The following is a 14536-nucleotide window of genomic DNA, read 5'->3' as shown; positions in this document are numbered from 1 at the left end:
ATCAGATTAGTTTTTCAGATCAGATAAGTTGAATTTTAGAATTGATAAAAAATATTGATATTTTAAAATTATTAAATCTTCATTCAATTATTTGCGCAAACATAATTTATGCATGTTTAAGTTTAAATTTGTATTATAATGAATAAGAAATAACTAACCCACTTGTATCAGAAAAGACATAACTGGTTATATGTTTCTATTACCTTATTCCATCAATTCAATTAAAATTCTATACATTGCACACTGAGAATTTTAACATAAAATTTCAATAGTATGGGACCAAGAACTATGTATTAATAACTCTACATATTAAATCTTAGATCTTAAAACAAATTCATGACATTGCAAAGACAGGTAATATCTGGTATTCGCATACTTTTATCGCTTAGCATTGCTTTGACAAAAGTTTGCAATCCTTTGTTTGTTAGTAGTCATAATTAATTAGTAATCATTTATGATAATAATCTGATAAAAACTTTAAAATCATTTTACTATTTTAGTAAAATTCTATTTTGCTCTAACAATTCAAAAACTCTTTCTTTAAAATAATGGCAAATTATCTCAATTATTGCTTTTACTTTAATGATTCAAATCAGTAATTATTTTATATAATAATTAATTTAAAGCATGATTTAAATTTCTGATTTCAATCAGATAATTTAAATAGATGAAATCTTAGATGAGATGCACATAAGATACTTTAATTATTTCACAATTATAGTGATTGAGGAAATAATTGCAGGTTACTCTATATTTTAAATAAACTGTTTTTTAATGGCAATAAAATAAATAAACAGTAAAAAATATTAGCAAACAATAGGAATAAAAATATATCATACTGTTATCTGGTGATGGTAGTCCTACAGACTGTTGCATTGAGAGTGAATCCCCTTGTGGATTTGGGCAACTTGAGCATTGTTGGGAATTAGCAGATGCAGCAGCATAATTTGTCTCTAAAGGATCAGCCACCTAAAATGAAATAACATTTTAAAAACAATGAAACAAATGAAGAATGAAACACTGAACACCAAAATACAAACATACTATAAATTGCATTATTTTATAAAATTTAAATCATGAATCATTTTGCAGTTGGGGAGGAGTAAAGGAGTAATGAATAAAAGAGAAAATGAAAAATGTAGCTGTTTCATCGTCTTTGAGAGAAAGAGATAGGAAGATGTTAGGGTTAATTTTTTAGAACTTCTTAGACTAGATAGTAATATAAGGATAAACTTTAGACAACATTATGCTATTATCACATTATTGTCATGAGAAAGCATATTTACCACAAAATAATATCAATGACAATATGCATTTTGGTACCACGTAATCTGTTTTATTGACGCAAACTGTAGAAAAAATTTGTCATGCATGTGATATCACTTGATTCCACAATGAACATGGTAATCTGTATATTAAGGAAGTCTGTCTCATGCTTACATAATTTCTCCTGTTACTTACATTATCTGGACTTAATATAATTCTACATGGTTATATGACATATCTAACAGAAATAATTGTAATGGAATAAAAAAAAATATATAGCACAATGAAGACAAAAAGGATAAAAAGAAAAAGAGAAAAATGAAGAAAATTAATATGTTTTATTTACTGCGTATAAGCTGCAAATATATAGAACTCATAAAATATTTAAAAATACAGAGAAAACATGGAAAATAATATAAAGATTAATGAAAAGAGAAGAAATATATATAATGTTATAAGAATTATGTATTAAATCTAATCTATAAATAGAACTTATATCTAATGCACAATCAATTAAAACCTTTCCCACAAGGAAAGTAATAATATTGATCTAATTATCTCAGAAAATGTCATGATGTGTCTTTGGTAGCTTATGAAATTGATCAGTCCCATGTTACCAAGACCTATTAATAATTAAATATATTGTCCAGAAAGTTATAAAACCCTTTTCAAGGTCAAATCCTTCTTGTCAAACTAATCATCACTCTGTACTGTAGATACCTCGTTGTTGTGGTCCTGGCCACCATTGTATTACATAAAATAATAACTCAGTTTCTCTGGTTTAGTATTTCTAAAGTACCACTCCTGCAACATGACATTCTAAATTCAAAATATGTAACCTAGAATTTCTGAAGAAGATAGGGCAAATTTAAATTTTTTTTTACCTAGTTATGATAATGTATTTGCTAAAATTAGTTTTGATATTGGCAAGTTAAATCTGTGAAAGTAAATTTAACTTCTGAATTGCCTATTTCATTACACACATATAGAGCATTTGAAAAAGATAATGTTGAAATTAAAAATCAAATTGATAATTTAATAAAAGCTAACATAATCAAATCCTTTCCTAGTCCATACTTATCACCAGTCCCCACCCCCCTCTTGTTTACAAGAAAGATGAAAGTAATAAAACCAGATTATGTGTAGATTTTAGAAAGCTTAACCAAACTGACTCTGAACCTATACCTAGAATTGATAATTTAATTGATAAATTGTTCAATGCCAAACATTTTTCAACTATTGATTTAAAATGTAGCTATTGAAATTCAGCAATAGATCCAAATGATATGGAAAAATTAGCATTTACAACCAATTTCAGTCGATATGCATTTTTATGGTTTGATTTGGAAAAATTCCCTTGCTATCTTTCAAAGAGCTTTCGTCAAATTTTACAAAAACATAAAGTTGACTTTGCTTTAAACTATCTTGATGATATCATCATTTATTCTGATAACTATTAAGAACATTTAGATCATTTACAGATCATTTTTAAAATATGTGAAACTGATAATTTTAATCTTAAATTCTCAAAATGTCATCCTAAAAATTAAAACTAAAATAAAATTTTTAGGATAAGAAATAAAAAACGGTGAATATTCACCTAAAAATGCAAATATTGAAGCTATTAGACAGTTGAAATCTCCAAGAAATGTTACGATTTCTTGGTAGTATAAATGTATAACATAAAGTTATTAAAAATTATCCAAAACTTAGACTGACACTCAAAAATCTCCATAAGGAAAATGTTAAATGGAATTGAACTATAGAATGTAAAACATCATTCAATCAATTTAAGTTGTCTTTATTTTTTTAAATCTGTTTTAACTCTGTACAATCCTAATTATACATGCCTAATTATCCATTATGTATGTTGATGCCTAAAAAGAAGCAATTGCTGTTTTGGAACTAGATGTTTTTATCCAGATTGCCAAATGCACCCCACAGCTTTTTGTTAGCTAACTAGATGTAGCTAGTAGCTAAATGTTTATCTCAACATGAAAGAAACTATTCTATTATGTACTGAATAAGAATATTTAGCTCATATTAATGCTTTAAATAAATAGCATTGTTATTTGCATGGAAATAAAATTATTTCTATTATAAATTTATTAAATATATTAATTCTGTGTTGACTTGGTTAAAGAAAATAAAAAATCCTACAGGTAGATTTTAAGATGGTCATTAAAATTATCTATCTATGATAAAGTAAAATATGTTAAGGGTCAAAATAATCTTGATGCTCATATGAATTCTAGATATACTGTATTTTTTTTTTTAGTTTATTTGATAATAATCCAATTGTAACTCATTACGAATTTAAATATAATTAAATGATAATTTAAATTATTCTAAATTCGCAACAATTAAAGATTTACCAAAAATTAAGAAAAAAGGTTTGCATAAAATAGTAATACCATTTTTTTAAGAATGAATATATTAGAAAAAACTCATATGGTCATGTTGGTATTTAAAAAAAATTATTGCTTTAATCACACCTTTCTACTATTGATCTAATATAATAATTAATAACTCTATGTTAAATGTTGTGAAACTTGTCAATTAACAAAAAATCTCACCAAAGAAAGATTTGGGTTGTTATGAAGTACAGAGCAACCATTTCAATCTTTATCAATTGATACTATAGGTGGGCTCAAGTATTACAACTAAACTAAAAAATATTTGCAGTTAGTAAATTGATCATGCTACTTGATATCTTTGGATTTTTCCATCTAAAAAAGGAACAACTGAAATATATTCCAATTGCTTGAAACAAATTTTTCATTGTTCTGATTTTTGAAAACTTATTACAGGAAAAATTCTTTTTTATTCCTTAAATTCATTTGAACTGATTATTTTGATCTCAAAACTGTACATACAAAGTGAAATAAGTAAAATAGTTTGTTTTGTTTCCTAATCAAATTTTAATAATATAATTGACAAAAGATTGGTAAGATAAATCTTTATTTTACCATACCCTTACCACTACTGTATATTTGATTATTTTTTTTAATAAAATTTCATAATTCTGGTTATTTGAGCTTTAGTTCAGTTATTTTCTGTATATAAATACAGCTGTAAAAAAGTTATGGTATACAATGATATTATACAATTATTTGTAAATATGATTCTAATTTTTAATTTATAGTTATTGGCTCATATTGAAAACTTAATAGATATATCAGTTTTCTAAGTTTTTAATATTCAGAAGATTTCCTCACCTGGTTATGTGAATAATTAGTTTTACAATTACAATTAAGATGATAGCTTACATGTCCAATGGTTTGTTACTTGCTGATATACATATACTCTACCCTACAATAATGGAAAAAACACTGAGTTCTTGAATATAGTCTAAATTTCTCAAAGAATACTTAAAGATTATTTAAAGAAAGTAGATGTTTGGAAAATGTGATTTTTAATACTTAACAATAATATTTAAAGCTCTCAAAGGTCTGGGAGACCGACAATAAATTATGAAAGAAAACAAGTATTTTTTAACACCCTATGCCAGAAAAATCAAGCAATAAGCTTATAACTTGTATTGATTACTTTAATTGTTATTTTTAATAGCTGCATAAAATTTCATAAACCTTTACTAAATATTTATGAAAATATGGACATTTTTATAAAAAAAACTAATTTTTTTTGTTGCTATAACTTAATAAATATTCAATGAAATTGAACAATATTTCGGAGAAATTTAAAATCAATTACAAAATTACTTATCTAAAATTTTTTTAAAAAATGGTTAAAAACTGCATAAGATATAAGTATTTAATGTAGTTTTTTATACTGCACAAGCACAGAAAAAATTTTAAATAATTTTTTTCTTAATTTTGTAGTATTAGGCAGCAATTGAAAAAAGTGTGATTTAAATATCTTAAAAATTTAAAAAGTTTCAAGCAATTATCTATTTAGTTTTTGTATTTTTTGAAAGAAAGCTCAAATAGATAATTGGTTTTCCTATCATTTCATTTTGTACAATTAAACAAGATTTAATAAAAATGAGATTGTGGAGAATAGGATCAAAAAATGAGATTGTGGGAAAAATTAGATCATAGTGGGGGATCATCTCCCATAAAAGTATGTTTTCTTTTGCATGTTCTCTTTTTTTTTTATACCATCATATTTTAATTTCCAGACTATTATTGTAAGGTATTATCAATTGTTATTACTAAGTTTTGTTTTATGAAACAAAATATAATTTGTGGAAAACCCCTGATAATTTAGAGCTTTCTCTTAAAAACTACTTCTTTCTAACTTATGACTACTTATCTGAACTTTTTAAATTTTTACGATATTAAAATTCAAAGTTCTTACATTGGTTATCAAATATGATTCACAACAAAATTAAGAAGAAAATTTTTTTTTCGGGGCATACAAAGTATAAAAGAACTACCTAAAATACTTATATCTTAAAAAAACATAAGGCAAAAAAACTAGTTTCTCTGTAAAACTGCCCAAATCTTCATACTCTAGGTTTATAAAATTTTACGCAGTTATTTCAATTAAGAACTAAGTAATCGATACAAGTTACAAGCTTATTGCTTGACTTTCGGGCATAGGGTGTTCAAAAATACCTGTTTTCTTTCGTATTTTAATGTTGGTCTCCCAAATCTCTGAAAGCTATAAATCTTATGGCGAAAATTTTAAAAAGTTTCTAAATAGTTTAAACAAAACTATAAAGACTCATGACTCTTGAATCGCGCATATGAGTACCTAAAATCACCATACGATTTTTGACCATGCTATTTTAATTTTGCACCGAAATCTATGTGGTTTCATCGTAAATCAATGTGGTTTTAGATTTAGATCAAAATTCTGAACTTATATTTTATGAATTTCTCGTGATCTTTCAAAATTCCTATTTTTTAACATTATATTATAACAAAACTAGGAATGAGAAATTTGACAAATACGCAACGAGGAGAGAAAATTTTTTTTCTTTAGGAATAGGAAAATATGGTATGGGAAAGAGCAGGAAAAAAAAAACTTCGTTAGTGTTCAATATTATATATATATTTGTAAATGGCCTCCCAGGATTATTTGGACAAACTTACTTTAAAGGGAGGTAAGGGACATCATAAGGATTCAGAATTGCATAGTAACCCATGGTTAGAAACTTCATGAGAAAGTAGTATGACAGGTATAAGAAACAAAGAGACAAGACTGAGATCATCAGAAATATTTGTTGATCTAATATTTATTTATACATGTGTTGTGGTAGATGATAAGTGAAAATGCTACAAAAGATTTTCAAAAATTCCATCATTGCTAGTGATTCATGCGCTACACTCTCGAGCCAAGAATTGGTGAATAAATAAACCTAGATATTGTTGGATATTAGCAGCAACACAAACGAGTCTTGCCACCAGATCCATTTTGAAATCCACAGGTGTCACGTACACAGCACCTTTTAGTGCACTCCAAAAGAAAGAAATCCATGCTGCATAAATTAGGAGAACATTATGGCTAAGGGACCGGTCTACCGCACCCAATCCATTGTGTCAACACCACCACCTAGGGGCGAACAAAGATGTTTGTGACTATGGGTTGCTATGCTAATCTGCATCCTTGTGATGTTCCCTACTTTCTCTTCAAGTTCGTCTTAAAAATCTTGGGACAACTTGTATATAATAATTCAAAATTGGAAAAATAGTTTAAAGTTTAAAAGTTATAAAATTTTACAATAAAAAAAACATGTTTTTAAAATTCTATAACTTAAACTATGCGACCGATTTTGTTCAAAGTTTGTATTTTGTCATTTAAAAGAGCATAGTTTAAAATTATGTAAAATTCAAAATTATTTTACACTTATAAAATGATACAACAAATTAATAATAAAATATTAAAAGTTACTTTTTACAAGGAATTATATATAGATAAACGAATGTTTTAATTGTGTGCAAAATTTTTTCAATTCACTTAAAAAAATTCTTGAGATATTTAAAAATTCGCAAAGAGTGAAATTAACATTAAAGGGATCCAGAGTTCCAATGAACCACCCTCCTGTCTAAATTACTGAAACCATATTTACCAGACTACGGCTACCCCTTGTATTTTTATAGTCAAAAATCATACATATATACATATAAACATATATATATATATATATATATCCAGACATCTGTTAAGACATCTAAGCGTTAAGTCACGTTCTTTCAACCAGGGTCCTGCTTTTGTGAATTTGTGCAAATAGGGTCCTGTTATTGCAAAAAACTTTTTTCAATGAGTTTTTAAATTGTAAAGACATACAAGATTATTGCTCAACACTGTAAAATTATAATTAAAAAAAATTAAATTTCAAAAAATATACAGCAATTGCTGCTACTAAATTCGAGATGCAACATACAAATATTTGGTATTTAGCCTATACTGCTGAACGCAGAATATTCATTTCAGCCTAATAAAGGAAGAAGCGTCTGCCGAAGACAAAATTTAGTTCGTTTACATCTTTCTTTCCCCTATTACTGGGAAGGGTTTATTCGATTAACGAAACAATAATGAAGATAAACAAATTTGTGAAGGGTCCGATTAAAAGATAAATTATTTTGTGAAGGGTCCATTTTCATGAAAAGATATTTTGTGAAGGGTCCGTTAATGGACCCAAATTTCTTCTAAACAGTCCCCTGATATACATATAAATATATACATATATATATACATGTATATACACATATATATATATATATATATACATGTATATACACACACATATATATATATACATGTATATACACATATATATATACATGTATATACACACACACATATATATATACATGTATATACACATATATATATGTATATATGTGTCATTATAATGGTTTCTGAGAGTGACTTCAAATATGCTAATTAATTGGAGCTAACTATTAATTTGCGAAATCAGATACAAAAAAAGCACTTTCTCTTAATAAAGAAAGATTTTTTTTTATTACTTATTTGGATTCCTGGCCCTTAACATAGAGAATTCGGGAAATTTCGGGAGCTAGGAAGTTTTATATATTTGGCATCGTCCCAAAAAGAAGACAAGAATTATCGCCATAACAAATTTAATATAACCATACTCTAGCCGCGGTTAGACAAGAGAGAAATACTCTGTTGCTAGACAATTGAGTTAAGAGAATAAAAATAAAACGAAATAAAAACTGAAGCTATTCTTCATTTTATTGTGTGGGGGTGGAAAAGCTTTTTTTTTTAAAAAATAGTTAATAGAAAAATATTTTGAAGTTTCTAGGCAACAGATTTATTCTTAGTTGATTGCTGCCCAAAAAGCAAAGATTGCTTTAGTTTCCATCTCCTTTAAAAATAAAATTTGTATCAATTTATAATTTTCCAAGATTTTAGTATTTGAACATGTGAACTATTTATAAGGCATTTTATAAGGTAATCCAAGTCCAAAATTTTATAAGGATTCCCAAATCCACTCTCACTACAACAGTCTGTAGAACTATCATCACCAGATATCAGTATGATATATGTTTATTCAAACAGTTTGCTAATATTTGTTACCCTTTATTTATTTCATATTTAGATTTTATTGCCATTAAAAAATAGTTTACTAAAATCCAGAGTAACCTGCATTTCTGTTGCAACCTGCAATTATTACCTCAATCACTATAATTGTAAACCGTTACAGTGTCATGTGAATCTCATCTAAGATTTCATCAATTTAAATTACCTGATTAAAATCAGAAATATAAATAATTGTTTTAGTGAATTATTTAAAATAATAACTGATTTGGATCATTAAAGTAAAAGAAATAGAGATAATTTATCACTATTTTAAAGAAACGGTTTTTGAACTGTGAGAGCAATATAGAATTTTACTAAAACAGTAAAATGATTTTAAAATTTTTTACAATTTTTTTAAAATAATATTATTATAAATGATTACTAATTAATTAGGATTACTAACAAACTGATAAACAATTAACAAAAACTTTCAAACTTTTGTCAAAGCAATACAAAGTGATCATCAAAAGTATGTGAATACCAGATATTACCAGTCTTTGCTATGTCATGAATTTGTTTTTTAATAATTTTGTGTCATGTCTATGTTGTTAAAATTTAACTTGGTAGAGTTATAAATGCATAGTTTTTGGTCCTTTTCTAATGAAATTTTATATTAAAAATCTCAGTGTACAATGTATAGAATTTTAACTGAACTGATGGAGAGAGGTAATAAAAACATACAACCAGTTATGTCTTTTTTGCTACAAGTGGGTTAGTTATTTCTTACTCATTATAATACAAATTTAAACATTCATAAATTATTGTTTTCGAAAATAATCAAATGAAGATTAAATAATTTTAAAATAACAATATCTGTTATTGACTCAAAAATAATCTGATCTTATTTATAATTTTTTTTTCCTTTTTTTTTTAAAAAAAAGGAAATTTTCTGAACAAATGAAATTACCTACATCACCAGAGTGATAAAAAATTTGCGGAAAAAAAAACATAGGAAAGGGATTTTGTCCAGTGTTACAAAATGAAACCCCTGCAGGAATCCAGAGTTCTTTCGAAGAATTAAAAAGAGCAGGGTGTTTCCCTTGCATTAATGAATAATGGAATAGATGAGTAGTAAAAGATAACTTTTGTATTGAGATTGTTCAAGAATATTACGCTTTTTTTCAATAATCAATAACTCATTCAAATTTATTGCTATTGTATGTTGGTGCAGCTTGCAAATGACATGGATGTACAAAATATTGTGGATTGTATGTATTTAATGTATTATAATGCTAATATACTTCCAGCTTTCGAAGTCATGCGGTTTCTCTAACATATCAGTAAAGTTTAAAGCTTTGGTTTTGAAGGACCGACAATAAATTACGAACGAAAAAGAATGTTTCTGAATGTTTTGAAAGAATCACCCTATGCCAAAAAAATACAGCAATATGTTTGTAATTAAAAAATACAGCAATAAGTTTGTAACTAAAAAATACAGCAATAAGTTTGTAACTAAAAAAATACAGCAATAAGTTTGTAACTAAAAAATACAGCAATAAGTTTGTAACTAAAAAATACAGCAATAAGTTAGTAACTCATGTCAATTACATTGATTATCATATGAAATAACTAAACAAAATTCTGTAAATCTTAAATATTCATGGAGATCTGAACATTTTTTATAAAAAACTAATTTTTTTGATTTCGATTTTCTTATTGGAACTGCAAAAATATTCAATAAAATTAAACAAAATTTTTAGAGTAATTTTTAATTAACAATAAATATATTTTAAAATTTGAAAAATATTCGTTAAAAATTTCGCAAGTTATGAGCATTTAAAGTTATATTTTCATACTGCGAATGAGCAAAAACATTTTAAAATTTTTTTAATAATTTTGCTTTGAACCGTAATTAATAACGTATGAAAAAAAATACAGAGTTGAAAATTCCGATTAATAGTTCAAAAAACTCTCAGAAAGATCATGTACTGTTTTACTCAATTTAATAAAAGATCGGATTATTAATCTTAAATAGATGTTGAGTTGTAGAATTATTAATACTCTATCAAAAGAACTTAAGGAACTAAGAAATTTTCTATCTTAAATTCAAGATAATGCTAATTAATTTTTTTTATGAATCAATTCATCAATGTAATAAAAATAATTCAATAATATATCTATACAGCAATTTCGTTATCTTGCATGATTATTTTTAAAACATTTCATTAGTTTTTACTACTTTGTTGAATTACCCTATTTTAATATTTTACGAGAGCAAGAAGATTTTCTCCCATGGAAAAATCTCTGATTTTCACTCACTCACATAACGTAGAATTTATTTCGATTGAAACAGAAGTAAATCAGTTCTCCATTTAAAGACTCTTATCGTCTTTGGCGTCATAAAAATTGGCAAGTAAGGACTCCTGACACAGGTACATGATATTCAATAGATATGTTTTTATACACTTCCGTCTATTTCACAATTCGTCTGTTAGCGAAACCAGGCGTTGGCCAAACATGGTAGTAATTATTCGAATTTTTACATTTAGACGCAGATTTTAACTTTTAAATACGGTATCATTAATGCGCTTTTTTAATTTAAAATAACTCACATTTGAGTCATTACAAAGCGAAGGGGGAAAAAATTAGTTTAGATATAGATTTCCAAAATACGTAAGATTTTAGTCCGGACGCAAAAAGTTGGAAATCGGAGTAAAAAGCGGAAAGTTTACGCAAAATGCGATAGAGTGGCAGCTATGCATTAGTTTTCCTCATCGAACAAATTAAACATTTTCTTTCCGTCGAACTTTTCAATTCGAAAATTTCTCGATAACTATTCTCAACGTTCATAGCAGTTCTTTTATGTTTAGATACCAACGAAAAACCATAATTCAGCCTTTGCATACACCAAACACTAATTCAGACACCAAACACTAATTCAGAACACTAATTCTTTTATTATTAATAACACTAAGAAAGAATTTTATTGTTCACATTTCAAAAGTCTTTCATTGGTTAATATGTTCAGAATTAATAATAAACTTAGTTTATGAAGGTTACGTTAAAAGAAAGACGATCAAAGAAAAATAGGAAACCGCTTGGATAAATGGTAAGGAAATAATATATTTTTTTATTTCTTAAAATATGGAGTAATAGTGCCACTGTTGATAGTACTTTTTATACAAAATATTGTTGCTATGTGTTCCCAACTATTTGCACTCTTTCTTATTAATTATAAAGACGATTTGGTATTTGTTTGTTTTTGATTATTTATCTATCCGTATAATATCCTAAAAATGAATGTCAATTTTATTCTATATTACAAATGCTCTGCTCTACATCACCACGGATTATTATAATTTAATGTATAATAATAAAGGAAAATTCATAAGGACAATTAGAATCGAAAAAAATAAGCACCAACATTTTAAATTAATATTTTTCCAGTGTTAATAGACTTTAAAAACACCCATGAGATTTCCTCAACCAAAACGACAAAGAAAAAAAAAAGTTTATATTATATATATCAACAAATGAAAAGGCTGTTACGCAGTGAGTAAATATAGTGGTTCAAAGAGTGCAGAAACCTAAAAAAAAGGTTAATAAAAAAGCAGTATGGGGGAGAATTATGGCGATACACCTGCGTGACTTACAAATGCAAGTTTCCCCACTTCCTACATCACAAAAAAAATTGAAAGAAGGCGGAGAATTAACACTATTAAATCCACAGACGCTCTTTTTATCCCCTTTGTAAGAAAGCACTTTTTTATGTTCTGGCAGAAAGTGTTTCAGTAAGCGTTATTTTCTTCTTCAGCGATTTTAATGGTAATCTCAACCTCAAAAGGTTTTGAAAGAACTATGCTATTGTCTGTAAGAACTAATAAAGTATTATCTTGAATACAATAAATTTCCTCACACATTAAAAAAATAAACTTTTCAAAACTATATTTTAAAAATTATTTTATCCCTCTGAGGGCAAATAAATCGGATCAAAATTTTAGCAAAGGGTTATAAGAAATTTGATCCGAATGAAGAGACCCCTTCCATTTCAAAATTTAAAGTGATTGATTGAAAAGCCTACTGATACTAGGGTTTATATGATTATCAAAATAAATAATAAAAAAGTAGTGTGTTTGCAAGGGGTTAAAAATTGCATCCGAAGACTTATGTAAAGATATGGAGATTACTAAAGTTCCAAAATAACTGTATAGTATAAAATAGCAGAAATAGTAATTGCGCAAAATATACTTTTCTTAAAACATTCAATTTCAAATATCAGTTTTTTTCCTTGCAGAAAATGTTTAATTCGGATCCTATATTGAAAATGTTTACCGAATGTTTCACATTTGACGGAACGTCGTTTCATTTTTAAGTCATTCATTTCCAAACTTTTAGCTAACAGTTAATATGAGGCTTTCCTTTTTAAAAAGTAAACATAATTTAATCATTTTAAAACTTCACTTTGGTGAAAACAATTATAGTTAAAAAAAATACAGTTATGGACTTAGATACAAATTAATGTTTTGTTATTAATGTAATTGATCGTTTTTAATAATACAAACAAATATGTATAAAAGGAGTTAAATTTCTCACTATTTGATTTATTTTTGCTTCAGCTATTTGCATGAAAAATAATATTTAGAGCATAAGCAGATTTTTAAACACTAAAGACTCCTAGATAGTATGTAACTGAGGAAATCTATTGCATCAGAATGATATATAATAAATTAAATGTACCAATAAATACAAAAGTTAATCAACATTATACGTTGGCTTTATTGCCCAATGTATCATATATGATGCAGTATATCAAATTGATGTTTAAGAAAAAATAGATTGAGTTTTTTATTTGTTTTTATTTTCTATTTTTCCTCATAGAGACATAAAAAGTGAAATAAATAGTTTAGGAATTCATTTTTCTTCCATTCCTCGGGAAAAAATAAATGCAAAAAGAGGAAAAAGTTAAGCATCAATGAGGGTTAAATGAAATTGAAAAGTTTTTATTTAAAATAAAATTTCATTACTTAAATTTCGACGAAAAATAGAATTTTTTAAATTACTCATCTAACGACATAGAAGGTAACCCTTATTCTCATTTAATTTGCCGTTGAAATTTAGTGTTTAAACACATTAGTTTTAATATAAAAAATAAAATTATTTTTTAATATTATACTTCGATACACAGTGGTTTTATTTTTATATTACCGCATTGAACCCAAAATAAAATAGTCAACAAATCCATACAAAGAAATTGTAAAAAACTACGGAATAACAATAAAGAAAATATTTCGAATAAAATTCATTAAAAAAGGCTAATTAAAAATAAATGCATAAAAAGAGAGTGGCAAAAATATGTAAAACAAACAGAAAATATGTCTAGAATCTATGTCAAAAAATCGTACACATTTGCGGTCACGTGATCCTTCCACCTGGAGTAGATTCTCACGCATGAGGTGGGAAAAAAAGTGCTTGGCAGTGACGCGTGGAGCATAGCATCCGGTGAAGACAACAGAAGGTCACCCATGAAACCCCCCATCAATTTCTTCAATGTAAGAGATTTCGTCAATATGGAACAGCTGAGATTTCGGGCACGATTTCTTTCCAATACAAACTTAAAACAGAAACATTGCTTCGAACTTACTTGACGATACTTTATTTTTTAATGCAAATGGATATTTAGGAAGTACATCCAGTGCTTAGGATTTTGGGCGAAACATTGAGGCATTTTATCAAGGTCCTTAAAAATCATGTTTTATTTTAAAAATACAATCAAACAATAGATTTAAAAAAAAAAAAAATTCGCGTTTAACGATCG

General features: G+C 26.6%; 1 protein-coding gene across 8 annotated transcripts in view; it reads right to left on the bottom strand.

Annotated features, from left to right (window-relative positions):
• Nucleotides 1-14536, bottom strand: part of LOC107453362 (serine-rich adhesin for platelets) — a 65137-nt gene that overhangs the window by 23489 nt on the left and 27112 nt on the right. For all 8 annotated transcript variants that reach the window (XM_016070166.3, XM_071188396.1, XM_071188398.1 and 5 more), the window contains exon 2: nt 840-969. In XM_016070166.3, coding sequence (XP_015925652.1) covers nt 840-969 — 130 coding nt within the window. The remainder of the gene's footprint in view (nt 1-839; nt 970-14536) is intronic.

The sequence above is a fragment of the Parasteatoda tepidariorum genome, chromosome X2 (genome assembly GCF_043381705.1).
Source record: "Parasteatoda tepidariorum isolate YZ-2023 chromosome X2, CAS_Ptep_4.0, whole genome shotgun sequence".
In the NCBI taxonomy this organism is placed as follows: Eukaryota; Metazoa; Arthropoda; class Arachnida; order Araneae; family Theridiidae; genus Parasteatoda; species Parasteatoda tepidariorum.
The sequence above is the reverse complement of the archived record's forward strand: the minus strand, read 5'-3'. Positions and strand labels throughout refer to the sequence as shown.